Source organism: Phocoena sinus, chromosome 2 (genome assembly GCF_008692025.1).
Source record: "Phocoena sinus isolate mPhoSin1 chromosome 2, mPhoSin1.pri, whole genome shotgun sequence".
In the NCBI taxonomy this organism is placed as follows: Eukaryota; Metazoa; Chordata; class Mammalia; order Artiodactyla; family Phocoenidae; genus Phocoena; species Phocoena sinus.
In genome coordinates this window covers 61,730,787-61,751,033 of record NC_045764.1, presented here as the reverse complement: position 1 = coordinate 61,751,033, position 20,247 = coordinate 61,730,787, and the positions used below count along the sequence as shown (strand labels likewise).

The window sequence follows — 20,247 nt, the reverse complement described above, 5'->3', positions numbered from 1 at the left end:
TGAAAGTGATCTAGCCTCTGCCTACCTTGAAGTCCACCCTCACACACAGGGCTCCAGGAGCTGTGTCCTCTCCTCTCCCAGCCCACCCTGCACGTACACCTCCCTGCCCAATTCCTCCTCACCTCCTGCAGGTCTCAAGTCAGACGCCACCTTCTCCAAGCAGCTCTCCCTCACACACAGCCCCACCCTAACCCAAGTGAGTGCCCCTTCCTATGAGCTCCAAGCCCACAGGACCTGCCTGGCCCACTCTCATCAGGCTTTAGTGTAAACATCTGTTGGTCTGTCTTCCCAATGGCATGGCTCTGTGAGACCAAGGACCTTGTCATGTTTACCTGGCACAAGGCAGAGACTGAATGAATGTTTGTTGAAAGGGTAAAGCAGACAATGGCAAGGAAGGAGTCCTTGGCCCATGGAAAGCCCCAGACTCGGTGGAGGAACTTACCAGACTCAACATATATTATTTAAAACATGGCTACAGGAAGCAAAGCCAACATGCCAAGACCCTGGAGGAAAAAGCTGACAAAGAAGGGAAAGGGAAATCGTGGGGACCGTTCAATTCTGGGAAACAGTATAACTGGTATTTGGGAGTCAGTTCCAGGGGCAGGGCAAGGTCACCCAAGAGCTTCGCAGCATAATGGGCCGGGGGAGTTAAGGAGCCCCAGCACAGTCCCTGGAGGCAGGGTGCAAGTTGCCACAGAATGGAAATCAGCCCTAGGCAGTCTGTATCACGGGGACGGGAAGGGCTGTGTCAGCCCCATTTGACCACGGCAGGCCTGTGAGGATGGAACTGGCCTTTGTTCCCATCACAAACCAGAGACAGCGGGTTCAAAGACAGAGCTTCCTGGTCTTTGCTCCTGACCACGAAGAGGCAGCTGGGTTCCAGGCAGACCACTGAGGCACAAAGAGACCTGGCACCAAGAAGCCTGGTGAGCTCTGAGTCTTTTCAGCCAATTCAAACACCCCTCAACGTTAACTCTAGGATGGAGAGGGAAATGTGGAGACTTCACATTTTCTGGCAGGCCACTATTCCAGATATGGCCTGCGGTTCAGGCCATATCTGGAATAGTGGGGCCTCCCAAGTACCTCTCTTTAAGAATATCACTGATGGATTGGCGGTCATCCAGAGAGAGAAACAGGACGTGCTGGGGACCAAAACCAGGAGGACAGGTCAAAGGGCAAATGAATTGCTACCACTCTCCTGAACTCACGGAGCCCAGCTCACAGAGCAGAGGGAGCAGGCCTGTTCTGTGTGGTCTCTCAAGACAGAAAGGGGGCCAAGGGGTAAACGCTCTGGGGAACAAAGGACAGAGTAGGCAGTCCTTATCAGTGGTAAAACTTTTGTCCCAGGGAGTGACAAGCAGAAGACGAATGACCGTGATTGTGGATGCTGTGGATGAAACCTCTGGCAAAGGGACACAGCAGGAGCAGACCTCTGAGCAACTTCCCACCGAGACACCAGCTGAAGGATTTTTTTCCTGACAAAGTAGTCAAAGCACATGAAACCCACTCGCTCAACTTGGACATGTCTGCGACGTGCCAGGGAACACTGTGCCAGGGGAATGAGAGCTCGGGCAGATGGAGCAGCAGCTTGGGGGTTCGTGCCCTCTCTTCAGTATGAAAGCTGGGCCCTGTTTGTGTTGGTGTTGTTGTTTAGTATTGTTATTTAACGGCTCTTGTATTTACATCTTCAGGAGAGAGAAGAGGGCCCTGCCTCCTGGCATGGCTCTGAGGCCTGGATTCTGGCATCATTACAGAACAGGCCATCAAAGAGTGCCTGGTGAGACTAGGCCAGGGGAGGGACAAGAAATCTTTTGAAAGCCTTTGGGAGAGGGAGTGATGTGGAGGGTGAGCTTCCCCGACCTGCTGCCCCGGAAGTCCACCTGGCCCCTCCTGAGACCGGTCACCTCAGAAGCACAGCCTCTTCTGGCCACAGCTGTAACACAGCAGCCACATGGAGACTGGGCAGCAGTCCTTGGGCACATCCTGAGGATGCCACACCCAAAGCACCAAAGGCTCTGGGGGCTACCACTGGAAACTTCTGCCAAAAAACCAGCGTGGGCATCACGCAGCATATCAGGATGTGGATCTAAAGTTCTCCACCCAGGGCCCAGAAGCAGGGACCAGCTGTGCTCCCTGATGCCACGGCACCAAAACCTGCACGCCGTGCTTGCCCCACTGCCTCTACCAGCTCAGATCAGCCAGAAAGGCCAAGCACTGGGCAAAGCAGAAGGTCGACCATCAGGTGTATTGGGGAGAGGAGGGATGGGGCACCTTCAAGAGTGCTTCCCATGGGCAGCGGCCTTGGCAGTTTGCTGGGGGCTCAGGAGGAGCAGGGAGTTCATGGGGCTCCTCCGGCAAAGATGAGCTCCAGGGCCGCTTGGATGTCCCCCCCAGTGGCTTGCAGGGCCCGCAGGCTCAGCTCATCATCCTGGATGCCCATGTCACGCAGCTGCTGCAGCTGGGGCTGCCACTGGCTCTGCAGAAAGACAGGACAGGCAGAAGCTGTTAGTTAGGCTCCTACAGTGACTTGCTTATGTCTGTCCTTTCAGGGGGAGAGAGAAAGGTGGGTTCCCTCAGTAAAGTTGCTGATGTGAAGTTCCATACAACACAGCGCTTCTAGGAGAACTACAAGAGAGGCTGAGGGTTTAGAGAACAAGTTACAGTAAAAGTCTTTCCAATAAAAAAGGGGAAAATGTAACATAAGGATCAAAAGAGAAATCACAAAGTACTCAATGTCTAAATTTCAAAAGATTAAGTTTCTTTCTCCTGCTGTATGTATAGACACACACACAAACGGGTGGGTGGGTACATTTTTAAATTAACTTCGCTTTTCACTATGATACACAGTGAAAAGTCTCGCTCTCATCTACTCCCCTCCCCACCCCGATAACGTATTTTATTTTCTTTGAAGAAATACGAATATATATTCCTATATTTACCCTTTCCTTACACCCCTCCTTTTATTCCAACATATTAATGTATCCTAGAGAGCTCCCTATGCCAATACATAAAGAACTTTTTAATAACTGTATAACATTCCAACTTGTGGATGTCCTGAAATGTACAACTGGGCTGTTCCCAGTCTCTGCCATTACAAACAACACTGCAGTGACTGGTTGTGTACAAATCTCATCCTCTACATGCACATACATCTTCAGGATAAATTTTGAGAAATGGGACTGCAAGGAATTACACAGCTTTAAGGGCCATCTGTACTTCCTTCTTCATGAATAGTCTGTTCATGTCTTTTGCCCATTTTTCTATGGCGTTCTTGGTCCTAAACCACAAGAACTTCTATAGTTCAGGGAGGTTTTGCCCTTTGTCTGATACGTGCAGATTTCTTGCCCAGTTTGTTATTAGCTTTCAGACGTCTCTTTTTTTTTGGTTGGTTGGTTGGTTGGGTTTGATTTGCTATGCAGCAATGTTCACATTTATTAACTCAAAATATCTTTTACTCTTTATACAATGGTTCCTCGATTTTGACTTTCAGCTATGAAAGTCCTTCTCTACCCTAAGAGTTTAAAGAAATTTCATATTTTCAAAGCTTCATCAATATCTCTATCCCATGCAGAAGGAAGTACACACCTGAGGGAAAAGGCCGTGTTCACACTATGGGAAGGAGAAGGCAGTGGGGATGAAATGCAAATTCAGAGAAGTAGGCAGGCAAGGGTGAGGATGTGCTGGGCTTTTAAAAAACCGCACAAACCAACTCAAACTCATGTTACAGGCCAGGGAGACACATGAAAGCTTCTGAGCTGGAGAGCAGAGTGAACAGGCATCAGGATGGGGAAGATGAAGGAATGGAAAAGACCAGCTGTCCACGGGTCCAGCTCCCGTTCCTCTCACTGTCCACCAGGGCCATGTGGGCTGCCGAAAACCACACGGGCCTGACCCTGTCTCTATCACTTAATGGCTTGATGACCGTGGACAAGTTCCAGAAATGACTTTCATGCCCCAGGCTTAGGAGCAAAGGAAAGAGAGTGAAGCAAACAGCCTGTGCACAGAGGCATGCAGTAGAATGTGAACCCCTTGCACTTAGCTGCTAGCTAAGCTTCCACATTCCGCAAGGCAGGGGAGATGGTGTCACTCGCTGCTTAAAATCTTCCATGGCTCCCTGGTGACCACAGGACAAGACTAATCTCCTTACGCAGGCACCCAATGAGGCCCTCACACTCAGGCTCCTGCTCTCCTTTACTCTGGCTCCATCTCAGGATCCTCCCCACAAGGACACCGCCTTCTGGGCTTGCCTATTTGAGTTTTGTCACCTGTACCTCCACATTCACTCAAACAGGTGGCTGGGTCTACCTGGACACCATGTCCCCTCAACCAAACACCCCTTCCCTGCCTGGCTAACCTCTAATTCTTTGACAGTCAGTCCAAACACCCCTTCCTCAGAAAAGGTTTCCCTGACCTAGGCCCTCACCTCAAGCCTGGGCTGGGCTTCTCGCCCTGTTGCTCCCTCACTGCAGTAACTGCCTGGCACCCCTCCATGGCAGGGATGAGCACTGGCTCGTCTCTACCCCAGGAGCTGGACCCAGGCCCGGTATATACGTGCTCAAGGCTCAGTCACCGCTCACAGAATGGATGAGTTGTCTCTTCAATTAAAACTGCCACAAGGATTCAAGCCAGGTGGTCAGCGGCGCCAGGCCGTGGTCACTGGGTGCAGGAGTGGAAGCCACAGGGACAACTGCCCGTGCTGGGAGCATCCTCTCCTGTCACACTGCCACGCCCCAGCTGTTCCTGGAGCAAAGCAGGCCAAGTGGGAAGGGCCTCCAGAGAGCAGAAGAAAGCTCAGTGTCCAAAGTAACTAAGAAGCCATGTGAACATCAGGAGTGGGGAAGACTGACCTGAAGGCTGGGCTGCCCGGAGGCCTGCAGCGCATGCTGTAGAGCTTGGCTGAAGAGATCATTGGTGATGGGCGTCCCTGACTGGACGCCGGATGACACCGGGGAGGTCCCTGACGAATGGCCCTAGAGACAAACCAGGGTCAGCGCCACGCTCAGAGACACCTCAGTCTCCCAGCACATACCCACTGCTGTCACATCACCCAGGGTGCCCCTGGGTGCCCCACGACTGCCTCCCAGCAGGGGCCTGCATGAGACAACCACACAGAGGTACCCAAAAGCTCTCTATGTGGGCGGGAAAGGTTCTGTTCTCTTTTGCTCCAGGGAGATGGAATGGAGCCCCCGACCTAGCCTAGGACCCAGCACTGGGACAGATGGCCTTGCAAGCTGGAGTGACCGTCACCAGGAATGCTTAAGCCTGTGATGTCTGGCCACTTTCAGGGACAAGTGAGGGTGTCTTATGTGACGGAAGGTTCTTCCAAAGTGCTGGCAGGAGTTAATCAGACTTCCCGTGATGAACCCCAGACTTCTAAGCCCTAAAGGCTGGTGACGGGAAGGTCGCCACTGGGACCTTCTCCCTTAGGGGCCTGGCCTTGATCTTCCCGCCCTCTCTCCATACCTGGGTGCCAGGAGTTGGCGTGTGAGAGCTGCTCTCCGGAGTGCTGGCCAGGGCCAGGGCGGTGGCCAGCTCGCTCTGGGTGATAGGTCGGGGCCCGGCAGCTCCACTGTACCCCAGGGAAGCTGGGCGGGAGCTGGGTGTGCTGCTCGAGGGCGTGGACCTGGCGCTCTGAACAAGAGAGGCACCAAGAATCAGGGAAGCAGCCCTGTGACGTTCTCCGATGAAGCCCACCCCCGTTCCAGGAACAGTTCTTGGGGAACCTCCCCAAGCTGCCAGGTTCAGACAGCAATAGTATGACATAGCTGGGTCACCAAAGGGTCTCCCGATCACCTCCCAGCTGGGGCGTGCCAGGTCCCAGGGAGGGGTGCATCCCCAGCGCCATCTCCCCCAAATGGCAGGCAGCCAGGCCACTTACTGGGTGAAAGTCATCCTCATCATCAGAGAGCCCTTCAAACAGGAAGCCACCTGGAGGAGGGAGAACAGATTTCAGGAGGAAGAACAGAGGCACAGGCGCAGCTCCAGAATCTCAGCTCTAGTTACTCTCCAAATTCATATTTTCATCTCTCCCCTTGGAAAATTACAGGACAGATGCACTCCTTGACTCAAATTGAGAGTTCCCAAGGAACGCCCTCTGCCAGCACTATACATAGCTGCTGAGTAAAGCAAACCCCTGGACCACTGCCCGCTCCCGAGGGGGCCTGTGTTCCACTGTCCTGGGGCTCACCTGGCATATCCCGGTACGAGCTGGAGGGCATACCCCGGGAAGAGGAGTCGGCCCCCGGCAGTGGGGTGCTGCCTGCCACCGAGTGCAGAACCAAGACAATGGCATTGACCAGAGCCGGGTGAGCAGGCACTAACCTGAGATGGGGCAGGAAGAAACCCAAGTGTGACTAAGAAGGAATAAGCACCCTTGGCCATGACAGGGATTCTGGGTGCCCCTAACAACAATCAAGTCACCCACGCCTGCCCTTCAATTTCCCAGTCTTCAGCACTTCCCTCCAGTCGGCTTGTGCCCCTGCTGCTCTGTCCCCAGGAACAGCAAGGCCTTCACCCCCGGGCCCCCCTGCAGATGCTTCACCTTCCCCTCTGGCAATGCATGATGGGACATGCACAGCCCAGGAGGCTCAGGGGTCAGTTTCTGGTCTGGACTCCACCACTACTTCACTGGGCAATCTTTGACAGGTCCCTTCTCATTCCAGGCTTTGGATGTTTTCTTCACTTGCAAATAAGGGGACACAACCTCTACTATCCCTTCCAGCTCTAAAATTTTGGGATGTATGCACCTGTGTCTTTCCCAGCTTAAAATCCTTCAACGGCTCCCTAATATCTACTGAATGAGATCTAAAGTGAGCATGGCCTGCAAAGCCACCTCCCTCAGAACCTGCTTCATCCCAACATCTCTGCATGCCCCTGCCCTTGGGCTTGTTATTCCCCCCATAGCCCTTGCTCCTTCTCACCTCCTGACACATTTAGAAGACAGATTTGGGGGATGGGCTGCAACAGCAGAATCCAGGGCAACGATTAGGTTTCTGGCCCGACCATGAGGAGAGACAGGGTCCCCTTAATAAGATGGGTATACTTACGTATCAAGCATGTTGGGATCAGCAAAGACAGAGAAGAGGTCCTTGTCCTGCAGAACCCCTGAAGGAGAACAGGGCTCACCTCAGAGACTGGAAATTAGTAGTCAGATCCAGTGGGGAGAAGAGACTTTCAGGCCTCAGAGCAACCGGCTTAACAGGGACGCAAGACTACAAAGCAGCCCTCACGAGAAGAGGGGGAACAAAAGGCCCCAGGAGCACAACGACGTGCTCTCCATCTTGCTCCCTACTTGCCCCCCGCACTTAGGTTAACTGCTGTGTACCACTACACCAGCCTCTCTTCCCCTTATCTCTGGGTTCTTCCCTTATCCATCCAAGGTGTGCAGGAAGTCTTCCCTGATGGCTGTGGTTCGGGCTAACAGCTGCCCTCACGTGGCTTCCTCACAGTCTCATTTCTGATGTTAGTCAGGCCATATTTTCGCTGTGGGACTGACAACTCGTGGAGGGCTGGGTGTATGGAATACATCTGGATTATTCCCCCTCCAGCCACAAGACCAGTGATTCTTCACAAGATGGTCAAAGGTTCTTTAAGGTCATTGCCTCCTCCTGGTTTCTCCTTCTCCAACAGCTCCTATCTCCTTAAGCTCAGCCTTGCACTTACCAAGAGCAATGGGGTCACTGCTGAGGCCTGGGGTGGCCACAATGATCTGATCCAGAGATTCCTTATTGCTGAGCATCTTAAAGACCTGCAAGAGAAGTGGGGAGGGCTGAGCACTCCAACTAGCTCAATGCACTCAGCAAATCCCCACACTCTGCTGAAGTACTTCCTCCCTCTAAGTGCTTGCACATACACCACCGCAATGGGACAGTAGCCCCAGGACACAGATGAGCCTCTTTTTTCTCTGAGATCATGGCTTACTGGAGGGGAAACAAACAGTGTAAAAGCAAGAGCACAGTAAACCTTCAATCTCTGGTCTTTTCCCCCATTTACAGCTCTAGTGCTTCTAAAATAAAAGCTCTCATTAAAAGCCCAATAACAAAGGTTTCTCTAGATCCCAAAAGTCCTTTTCAATCTCCACACAATTACCATTTCACATTTATATATATTGGGAAGTTTGCAGCTGTATTAATCTTTTTTATTTATTTATTTTTTGCGGTACGCGGGCCTCTCACTGTTGTGGCCTCTCCCGTTGCGGAGCACAGGCTCCGGACGCGCAGGCTCAGCGGCCATGGCTCACGGGCCCAGCCGCCCCCCACCATGTGGGATCTTCCCAGACTGGGGCACGAACCCGTGTCCCCTGCATCGGCAGGCGGACTCTCAACCACTGCGCCACCAGGGAAGCCCTGCAGCTGTATTCATCTTGATTATCGACTCTCCTATAGAAAGACATCAGTGCATTTTCCCAGTGAGGAAATCCTGGTAAGGAGTGGGGGGCAGGCAGTTCAGCCAAAGTCGAAGAATGAGGCCCAGCAGAAACAGTATATGCATCCTTTGCTGTAACCATATTCATTCCATGAGGCCAACGTCAGGAGAGGTTGTATCATTTTCATTAGAGGGAGTCAACAATGCCTAGCTGAGAGTCTCTCTGGGGGAAGATAGGGCTCTACTGAGAGCCACAGACATGGCAAAAACTCCCCAAGGAACTCTTGGGAGCCTTGGCAACCGGCTTCCAGCTCCCTCTCTACACCACTTCAACCCCTCTCGAGCAGGCCTGGCAAGCATCTCGCAGGGGGCTCAGCACATACTCACCGCCTCCCTGTAGGAGGAGCTGCTGTGCAGGGCAGTGTCGCAGCACCGGAAACTCCCGCAGGGCAGCCACTTTGTCCACATGTTCTGGGGACAAGACACTCAGTTACCCTACAGCCCCGCCCTGCCCCTGCTGCAGACGCACCTCACTTCAGCAAGTGCCCAGGTGCAGGTTCCCTTCCCTCAGACCCCCACTAAAAATGGGCACCCGATCAGAAAAAAGCATTTATGTCATAGATGTGAGAACTGCACTCCTTTTAAGTATCTTCAGTAGATAAGCAAATTCAAGTTCCAGCAGAGGGGAATCTTACCACATGAAAGAGACTGTTCTGACCAATATCCCACTGCAGGAGTTCTAGGCTTTTCACATTTGAAAAGGAGGAGGGTATAAGGAACCCAGCAGACTTTTGTGCAATGATTTAAAATAAGTGCTGCAAGCCATCTGAACAATATGGAGCTATGTTGACACAATATGTTAAGAGAAAGAAATAGAACATAGTTGTATGCGCATTCTCTAGTAAACTTTGTGATGTGTGTCAGTGTGCACGTGGGCCCAGGCTGGAAGGGAACAAGCTAGGGTGACAGGATCAGGGGTAACTCTTTTCTTTTGGATATTTTCTTTCAGGCCTCTGTAATATTATTTTTTTTTTTTTTTTTTTTTTTTTTTTTTTTTTTTTTTTTTTGTGGTACGTGGGCCTCTCACTATTGTGGCCTCTCCCATTGCGGAGCACAGGCTCCGGGGGGCCCAGCCGCTCCGCGGCATGTGGGATCTTCCCGGAGCGGGGCACGAACCCGTGTCCCCTGCATCGGCAGGCGGACTCTCAACCACTGCGCCACCAGGGAAGCCCTGTAATATTATTTTGATTAAAAAAAACAAATACAACAATGACCAAGAAAACACTGTACTTCTAGGGTTCTTAACAAACTCATCACATGTCCAAAAACAAGCATGTCACTGGGACTCAAAGCTCCTTTTTGATCTTTGGACACAATGACTCATATACATGGGAACGTTTAGCAGTTGTCTTAGTTTTACTTGGTCACTTTACTATTTAGGACATCAGCCCATCTCACAGGTAAAGAAATTTGGGTAAAAGAAGGGGGAGTAGGCAGGAAGTCCACCCTGGATCACACTTTTAAAAGTGTGGAGACCCTCACCCAAAACGGCTACTTGTGATTATATGGACTGTGTACTGCCCAAATCCAGACGCACCATTCCCAGAGCAAGGTGAACAGCATCCCTAGGGTTCAGTGTGGCAACCACATCCTTACCTATAGCTCTAATCATGAGGTTGTCTCTTTTGAAACATATTCACCTCAAGTAAATCACCTAATTTATTCATTCAACAAACCTGTGCTAAGCATTTACTCCATGGTTTTGGAGTAATCTTGTTTTGTGCAAGCACAGGAATACAAAAAGTGAGTGTTCCTCCCATCAAGGAACTTAACAGTAGGAGAAATGAGACTGAATTAAACACACACACACAATTACAAAATACCATGCTGAGGACTTCAACAGAGGCACGGACCACAGCGAGGGCATTAGGAACATGGAGGCAGACAGCCATTACTGAGAGGGAGGCCCACACAGAGCTGCCTCCCAGAAGAGAACGTTTGAGAGGGATTATTTAAGGTAAAGCAGATGTTTACTGGGAAGAGAAGGTATTCCAGGCCTAAGTGAGAACGAGTGCAAAGGCACGGAAGAATATAAGAGGTACTTCGAAGGAACAGTAAGTCGTTCTTGGTGGCTGGAGCCCGGGGTACACACCCCTGCTCAAACAGCAGGCCTAAGTGAGATCCTAAAGGAATTTGTAACCCTCTGCGGAGAACCACCAAAAGGATCCAGGTGGGAAGGAAGAAACTGACACCTTTTCCTCCTACAGGATCTAATCTGGCGGGAGATAAAAGAAATGTGCTTCCTTTTGGAAGAACACTCAAGGATAAAATACCCAAAATGCTGTCACAAAAGTTTATTTTCAAATCTAAAAGTTTATTTTCACCTCCCAACAAAAGTCCGTTTGTTTCAAAAATAAATCTCCAGGCAGAAGGAGGGATGAAAAGGACTCAAAATCTTAAAGCCCACAATCAGCTAAGAGTTATGCTTGTCTCTTTAACATCTCTGAGCCAGTTTCACCCTCTGGAAGTGAGCAGGCAGCCAGCTCAGTGGAAAGAACACGGGCTCTTGAGCCAGGAAAACCTGGATTCACATCCCAGCTCTTACAGTCATTTTCTAAGCAGGTGACCTTGAATAAATACCTTTCTAACCCGCTTTTTCTTGTCTATAAAATGCTAATGCTGTTACCCTACCCTGCTGAGCCACTGTAATGATTAAATGAGATACCAAAGAGAAACAATCTGGCTGGAAGAAGCAACAAATGCTACTTTCCTTCTGTCAATCCCCTCCAGCCAAAGATCAGAGGGGTACACCTACAGTTGAGCAAGTTGCGTTTACTGCTCTTACAGAGAGAATGCCACCACGAGAACCATGGGGCATCTCAATAAGAGGGAGTCAGAAAGAACTTATAGGATTTGGGCTTCGGTTGGGTGACTTGGCAGGTGAAGTTTAAGGAAGCAGGGTTTTACTCTGGACTAGAGGCTGTCAGGAAGTATGATTATGATCACGTATCTTAATAATTCTTATCTAGAAGGAAGGAAAACTAGCGCAAGGTGAAAGCTGTAATTGGTAAAGAAGCAGCAGTCACTCATATTGCCAGGATAGAGGGATATTTGGTCATTTTCTGGTTTGGACAATGTTCATGTTTTTGTCTCTGTCAGAAATGAGAAGAATCTTGTTTTTGTCTTGATCCATTACAGTCCCAGAGTGAGTGGCCTTGTAGATGTTGGTGACCTGTGAAACTGTTCATGTTTCAAGGCCTAGCTGAAGGCCAGGCCAGCCCCCAGATGTCAGAGACTGCCTTTCTCTTTCTCACTTCCCATCAGGGTACAAAAGAAGATCTTTTGTCCTTTATGTTTAGAATTGAAAAGAGGAAAAATTTCAAGCTAATAACCAGTCAAAGCAATCGTGAACATTATTAAAATATGTCAAACTGCCCGTTTTTTTTTTTTTTTTTTTTTTTTAAACTGCCCGTTTTTAACAAAGCTAATCTCTTATACAGCTTAGCTTTATCTTTGGGGAGGCTTTTAAAACACAGATGCAAAATTTAAATTCCAAGCAGCACCTTTTATTAATAAGTCAAAAAGCATTAGAGGCTTTGTATGTTTCTCCAAGAGCTACTTTCATACCACTCAAACATTTTCAAACTTCAGGAAAATAAATTATCAGTATAGCAGGAGTGAGGTGACTGAACAAATCACCGCCTGCAAACAGTTTGTGCGAAGATTTGCTAACATGAGAGCACACTACAGCATTTAGAGGAAAGCAGGGAGTTTCCAGCTTCTTTCTAATGAGAACAACAATAACAAAAATACAAAGTTCACTCCCTAAAGGAATTTAAATAGACACATCCCTCCCCACCCCATTAAAACAGTGGGTAATGAACTTAAAAGTAGAGAAACAAATCCCTTTCTGTTAGTGGCATTGGCAGCAAGATCAAAATTGTACTCTGTTAATCAATGTGGTCTAATCCAATAAGTAATAAAGATATCCTCTATTATCATCTCAGTAAATCACCCCTTTGTTCCACCCAGGCCCTTGCTTCAAGAACACACACAGACCCTCCTTCCAGGCCCTTGCCTCAAGAACACACACAGACCGTCCTTCCCTTGTAGATATTACAGAAGCCCTGCCTGTCTTACAGACAGCACTCTCTCACCTGGTTTCTGATCAGGCTCAGGCCAGGACTTGCGCAGAACATGGACTGTGGACCCAGGCTGAATGCCATAGAAGTCAAGGGTCTGATCATCTTTTAGCTTCCGGCCACAGTAGATCAGATCTAAAAAACAAAAAGAACTGTTTCATTTATATTTTGCTCCTCAAAACAATTTAAATGAATTTTTGTCCCCTAAGAACCTTATCTTGATTGGACAGATAGCTAGAGAATGATATATGCTTTTAAAGGTACTCTTACTTAATAAATACATTTTTAAGTTTTTTTATTTGGCTGTGTTGGGTCTTCACTGCTGCTGGCGGGCTTTCTCTAGTTGAGGCGAGCAGGGGCTCCTCTTCGTTGCGGTGCGCAGGCTTCTCATTGCGGTGGCTTCTCTTGTTGCAGAGCACGGGCTCTAGGTGCATGGGCTTCAGTTGCTGTGGCACATGGACTCAGGAGTTGTGGCACACAAGCTTAGTTGCTCCGTGGCATGTGGGATCGTCCCGGACCAGAGCTCAAACCCGTGTCCCCTGCATTGGCAGGCGGATTCTTAACCACTGAGCCACCAGGGAAACCCAATAAATACATTTTAATAACAACTGTTAGCGAGCACAAACTGATAAAACACAGAATCTATGCAGGAAAAACTCTAGAGCTTAAACACCATGGAGACTGCTCGATTTAAATGAATTGGAAAATGCAACAATAAAAAAGGATGAACTCCATATTTTTATGACTGGAAAACACACTTTTTGCCAGCTTATACCATTTTGTCAGTTTATATGACATTGAGTTTATAATATAATTTAATTATATTCACTTTCACTGCCGGGGGCCTGGGTTCAATCCCTGGTGGGGGAACTAAGATCCCACAAGCCACGCAGGGAGGGGGAAGGAAGGGAGAGAGGGAGAGAGGGAGGGAGGGAGGGAGGGAGGAAGGAAGAAATTATATTTAAATTCCTTCTTCCTCCACTTAGAATGCCCTTGCCATCTGTCCTTTTTCACTGCCTTACCTCTAACCAAACCAAAAATCCTTCTAACCACCCCTTAATACCCAGCTCAAATGCCATATACTGAAGGGCTTTCCCTAGCCAGCTCCTCCTTCCTAACCTAAATTCTTTTTTTTTTTTTTTTTGGCTGTGCCGGGTCTTAGTTGCAGCACGCAGGCTTCTAGTTGGGGCATGCGAAATTCTCAGTTGCAGCACGCATGCAGGATCTAGTTCCCCGACCAGGGATTGAACCCAGGCGCCCTGGATTGGGAGCACAGAGTCTTACCCATTGGACCACCAAGGAAGTCTCCCTACCCCAAACTCTTGCTCTATCAGAGAAATAATTCAACAATGTCATAGTTAAGGAATGTTGTGATAAAAGTAGCTCAGTATAACGAAGGACTAAAATGGCAACAATAGTTTCATTATGATTTGTGTTTCTATTCACCCAACAACAATCACTTCCATTATGATTTGTGTTTCTATTCACCCAACACAATCAACTCCCTGGAGTCGTTTAACATTAGGAGACAAATCCCAAACTCTTAATTTACCCTTTAATTCCAGAATTATTCTCCCCCAAAAGAGATCAGAGCAGCAGCCCATCCTTAGTCCACAGAGGCTCCACCGATCAGTTTCGGGGTCTGGAACAGACTCCTGGAGTTTCTGCCAGCAATGAGCTGCTTCAGAAATGAAAATACTATAGCCTCCCAGTGAGTATTCTCCGAGCTCTGTCTCTGGCAACCGAAGAATAGATTTGGGGGCAAGTGGCTGGTCAGCCAGCTTCACCGCCAGGTGCCAATCTGAGAGAGACAATCCTCTCTCTTTCGCGCTCCTCTCTTTCTCCCTGTAAGGAACAAAGCCTTAGTGGTTAAAGGACAGACCACCACCCTACACCGCCCCCACCCCACCAGGGGGCTGAATGAGAGGTAATTCAGGGTGACACTTGAAAAGCGCAAGATGCAGCATCAGGAGGCCAGAACTAGAACCTGGGGTCCTCTCTTCACTCATCCTATGACAGACAGCAAGGGACTTCAGCTCTCTAAGCCTCAGTTTCTTCAGCTTTAAAGTGGACATAAAAATGTCATGCCAGGGGCTTCCCTGGTGGCGCAGTGGTTGAGAGTCCGCCTGCCGATGCAGGGGACACGGGTTCGTGCCCCAATTCGGGAAGATCCCACATGCCGCAGAGCGGCTGGGCCCGTGAGCCATGGCCGCTGAGCCTGCGCGTCCGGAGCCTGTGCTCCCACAACGGGAGAGGCCACAACAGTGAGAGGCCCGCGTACCGCAAAAAAAAAAAAAAAATGTCACATGCCAGCTAATAGGAATGTTGTGAGGTTCAAATGAGATCATCCAACACTCTCCCTTATGTACACTCCGTGTTTCTTCATCAACTCTTGCTTTTAACTACCACACAGCTTTACAAGAAGCTCCCTGCCTCTGGCCTCTCCCTACCAAATATCCATGCTGCCACCCAAGCCATCATTTTATTTTTTATTTTATTTATTTTCGGTACGCGGGCCTCTCACTGTTGTGGCCTCTCCCGCTGCGGAGCACAGGCTCCGGAACGCGCAGGCGTCACCGGCCATGGCTCACGGGTCCAGCCGCTCCGCGGCATGTGGGATCCTCCCCGACCAGGGCACGAACCGCGGTCCCCTGCATCGGGCAAGGCGGACTCTCAACCACTGCGCCACCAGGGAAGCCCCCAAGCCATCATTTTAAAACACAGATCTGATCAAGTCACTCCTCTGCTTAGAATCCCTCCAATGACTCCAGACCACCTCTATGAATAAGTCTAAACGGCACAGCCTGGCTTTAAAAAACATTCACAACTGTTCTCTCTGCCAGCCTTCCTCTTCAAGAGCTCTGGCTGCCCCACCCCCCCAAGCCTGGATTCAAACAAGCTCTCCCCCACTCTTTATACCTCCGCTCATCTGCTAACTCTGCATGTAACTCCTCTTCTCTCTTCCATCTCTAAGCAAACTCCCATCAAGACCAACCCAAATACAACCTCTCTGTCCCCTTCTTCCCTCTATTGTTGTCATATTCACTCATGGCAAAGGGTTACAAATATCTATTTACTTCTCAATCTCCCCCGCATCCCATTCTTAGAGGCTCTTGAAAGCAAAGACCAGAATTTTTGGTCGCTACTGTCCCAATGCGCGAGTACTTATGGGTGCCCAGGAAAAATGAATCAAAAACCTGAGGGAAGAACCTTGTAAGGCAAGATAAGCCCCTTGCTATCATCATTATTGCTTCCAAAGTGGCTTCTTTGTAAGAGGAAAGAAAAGGCTTCAGAGGCTGCCCAGCAGACCCTAAGGCATCCTCAAACCGTCCATCTCCAGGTTTATGGCAGGGAAGGAAATGGGGCTTTAATCTACCATATCTCATTTAATCCTCACAACTGTTCCCTGAAACAGGAATTCTCATTTACATACTACAGACAAAGGAACCGAGACTCAGAAAGGTGAAGTCAGTGGCCCAAGTCACTGAATAGTTTATATTGGGACAGGGACACTACCTTTTGGGTAACGGCCCCACCCACCGCTCCCACGGGACCAGCTAACTAAGTCAACACACGTCGAGCCCGCGCGACCCAGGACCCCAGCGCCCTCACCCGTCCCGCGGAAGGAACCCGGCCGCAGGGCGCCGGTTGTAAACACTCACTCAGGTCCTCTCTCCGGAAACAGGAAGCTCCGCGCTGCATTCTGGGAGTTGCAGTTCCTACTGTGGCCCCCGCCCCTTTATAAATAGCCAGCCTGCAAGTGGCACTAGTTGTAAAGCTTCCGGTTTCCAGGGAGGCGTGGCTCCTCCGCGGTTTGAAAGTTCCGGCGCGAGAGCGTCTTCGTGCTTTCGTCGGAGAGGAGTCTAGAGCTGTCAGTGTTCCAAGGCGGCGGGTCACGAGAGCGGGGCTTGGCGTGAGGTTTACAGCCCTGCGATTCCCCCACTGTCCTGGGACGCATGCAGAGTCCTTCGGTTACTCCGGGTCCTTACAGCGCCGCAGGTGGGAACTCCCACTGCCGGGCTCTTGGGCACATCGCGGACCCCCGGATCCCCTCCCGCCTCGGACCCTTCGCTCCCAGAGGGGCCCTTTCCTGAGCGGCCTCTTCAGACACGCCTCAACTTTGCAGCCCTTACCAGAAAACGGCCTGCCTTCGGGTGAAGTCAGCCTCTTCTGTGCTTCTCGCCTCTGGCTTCTCGTGGCGACCCTACCTTTGAGGGCATACCAGGAACCCAGCGATGACTTCCTCCAAAAGTTGGTTCGTAGAGAGAAGTTACCAAGCCGGGTTCCTCTTACGCCCCAGCATGCAATGGTGGGAATCAATTCGGGGAGGGCAATTTCCGCTGAATTCTTAGAGAAACTGCATACAGTAGTCCCTTGGTATCCGCGGAGGCTTTCTCCCAGGACCCCCACCCCCCACGCCGTGGATACCAAAACCCGCGGATACTTAAATCCCTTATATAAAATGGCATAGCACAGTCGCTCTCCGTATCCTCGGATGCGGAGCCCCGCCCGGTACCGAGGGCTGACTGTTAGATGCGCGATTAGAATAGATGGTGTTTGCACAGAGGTTAGGATTATCCAACTATTCTGATTGGACTCTACTCGAGGAATTAATTCAAGGACTAAGGAAAGCAAAAAACAAAACAAAAAAAACACAGGTGAATAAAAAAATAATGAGGTTGGTCCTAGCAACTAAAGGCTGATCCGGTGTACACAAACGTAAAAGGATGACTCTGCAACGTCCCAATGTACAGCCTGGGGCAGCAAGGCAGCAACTGTGAGCAGGATAGCTTGACTGAGGAGAGCAGATAAACTGCAGGGTCTCGGAGGGCCTGACACTGGAGGCTAGTCACTCCTCTGCTCTTCTAATACGGGAGATTTTCACGAAAGTCTGTCACTGTCTTCTTGCTGAACCCTAGGTTCCTCACAGTTGTCCCCAAAGTAGCCTCTCCCCCATCGTACCCATTTTTAGATATAACCTCTCTTTCGGAAATCCTTCCTAACTATCCAGCCCTCTTTAAGCTCCTTCTTATCTACTAAGGTACTTGCACCTGAACCACATACTTTAGCGTTTTATTAAACTTTGTTCAATACTGTGCCTTGACTGCCTGCTGGAGAAGACAGGGACCCTGTCTTCATCTGGTTTTCCTCATAGCAGAACTGAATATACTAGGTGCTTATGAGTTTCTTGTTTTGATTCATTTCATTATAAGCTCCATAGGAGAATAAGCAATGACTATCTTACCCTCCACTTTATCTTCAGCAGTTGACCAGGACCTGGCACATAGTAGGTGAGCAATAAATATGTGTTGAATAAAGAATTCATCTACCAAATGTGGCTGTCTTGCTGTAGCTTGTTGCCCCCAGGAAAGGAGGTACGCCTCTCTGAGTTCTGAATTGTACATTGTGATGATAAATTATTAAATGAGTAAATGAATGAAGGAATAACCCAGGACCGAACAGGTTCTTTGGGAACCAATTTACCAAATAGGTGCGGTGGCCAGATGCAAGGGTCAGGTTCTAGATAAAATTAGAAGTCTGGACACAAGACAAATAACCAGACATGGTAAAAAAGAAAGTGTCCAGGCCCAGTCCTTCCATCAATCCATATTTGGAGACTTATACCCTCATTAGCTTTCTCTGAGAAAGTGGTGGACAATTTCTCATTAAACCTTCAAGAGACTATTTGCCCAATCATTTGCTATTGGAACACAAATTATGAGAGTACACATTTGGGCTTCCCTGGTGGCTCAGTGGTTAAGAATCTGCCTGCCAATGCAGGGGACACGGGTTCAAGCACTGGCCTGGGAAGATCCCACATGCCGCGGAGCAACTAAGCCCATGTGCCACAACTACTGAGCCTGCGCTCTAGAGCCCACGAGCCACAACTACTGAGCCCAAGCACCACAGGTACTGAAGCCTGTGTGCCTAGAGCCTGTGCTCCGCAACAAGAGAAGCCACGACAATAGGAGCCCGTGCACCACAACGAAGAGTAGCCCACACTCACAACTAGAGAAAGCCCGCGCACAGCAAGGGTGACCCAACACAGCCAAAAATAAAAGCAAACAAATAAATTTATTAAAATAAAAAAAGAGTACATTTGCATTTTTAAAATAACTATAAATTAATATGGGGATTTCTGGGTCTGGCAAAGACAGCAAATGAAAATCATCTGTAAGTACTCCTGCTACAAAGAAAAATGTATATAAATAATACATCTTAAAAATCACGTAACTGTGGTCACAGGAGAAATAGGAAATCCTCAGATGCTAGAAATGAAGAGGTAACTGGAAAAAGCAGTGAGCTTTGAAGCTGATGAGCACCTTTCCAGAGAGAATAGTGGCCCTGGAAGCCTTGCTTGGAGATTTTTCTTTTAACACCAAAACATTGGGCTGGGCCCTTGAGCAATTGAAACTGATTCCACTACATAAAGTTGAAACCTTTAAAAGATTTGCATGGTGGTCCAGTGGGTAAGACTGCACTCCCAATGCAGGGGGCCCAGGTTCGATCCCTGGTCAGGGAATTAGATCCCACATGCCGCAACTAAAGATTCCACATGCCGCAACGAAGATCCTGCGTGCCGCGACTAAGACCCCAATGCAGCCAAATAAATAAATAAATATTTTTTAAAAACTAAAAGATTTGCCTCCTAAGTACAAAAAACCAAAAACCCAAACCCATACATCAGCACTAAGAGAAGATAAGAAAAGTTCTCTGCTTGCTATGAAGGCAGGTCAGTGAAAGGGGAGTTGATTGTGTGAAAGAACAGTCTTCCCTGAGAATTTGAAACCCTCGACCTGTACTTTGTGTAAGTTTGTGGCCAAACTTTCCCAGAAATGTCCAAAATTGGTCCCTGGGTCTGCATTTTAACATACAGTTAAACTAGGGCATTGTATTAGATTAAAGATTCAGTGGCAGGAGGAATGTGTAGTCAGTGACTTTTGGGTGAGTGAAGTTGACTAGCTGGCCTGCTTTTTTATTAAGGGAGAAAAGGCAAATAACATGTCACTTGAGGTCTACAATTAAAATTTTTAATCCATTTCATTCATTTTACAGAAAGCAACAAAAACCAGATCTGTATGAATAAAAAATATAAAAACTAAAGACATGAAAATAAAATAAGTTAGCATGCTCAAAGTGTTATCTTTGTTTTGTTTTGGCCATGGTGTGTGGCATATAGAATCTTAGTTCACCAAACAGGGATCAAACCCGTGCCCCCTACAGTGAAAGTGTGGAGTCTTAAGCACTAGACCACAAGGGATGTCCCTCAAAATGTTATCTTAGGTATTTTCTCAAGTTTTGTTAAGTCAACTTTATTTAGAAATAATTTACATACAATAAAATGTATGCTTGGGACTTCCCTGGTGGTGCAGTGGTTAAGAATCCACCTACCAAAGCAGGGGACTTAGGTTCAAGCCCTGGTCTGGGAAGATCCCACATCATGTGGAGCAACTAAGCCCATGTGCCACAACTACTGAGCCTGTGCTCTACAGCCCGTGAGCCACAACTACTGAGCCTGCAACCGCAACTACTGAAGCCCACATGCCTAGAGCCCATGCTCCACAACAAAGAGAAGCCACCGCAGTGAGAAGCCTGCACACTTGCAAGGAAGAGTAGCCCCTGTTCGCTGCAACTAGAGAGAAGCCTGTGCGCAGCAACGAAGACCCAACGCAGCCTAAATAAATAAATAGAATACATTTATTTTAAAAAAAGTATGCTTAAAAGGAATTGGTCCTGGGGT

General features: G+C 48.9%; 1 protein-coding gene across 1 annotated transcript; it reads right to left on the bottom strand.

Annotated features, from left to right (window-relative positions):
* Nucleotides 1-434: 434 nt before the first annotated feature.
* On the bottom strand, nt 435-16,539 carry UBL7 (ubiquitin like 7). Its single transcript, XM_032621698.1, is given in 12 exon segments — nt 435-2,476; nt 4,848-4,970; nt 5,464-5,631; nt 5,879-5,928; nt 6,188-6,321; nt 7,047-7,104; nt 7,663-7,747; nt 8,752-8,787; nt 8,789-8,835; nt 12,522-12,641; nt 14,133-14,287; nt 16,496-16,539. Coding segments are annotated over 12 exon segments (1,158 nt in total). The 3' UTR covers nt 435-2,338.
* Between the last annotated feature and the right edge of the window lie 3,708 nt (nt 16,540-20,247).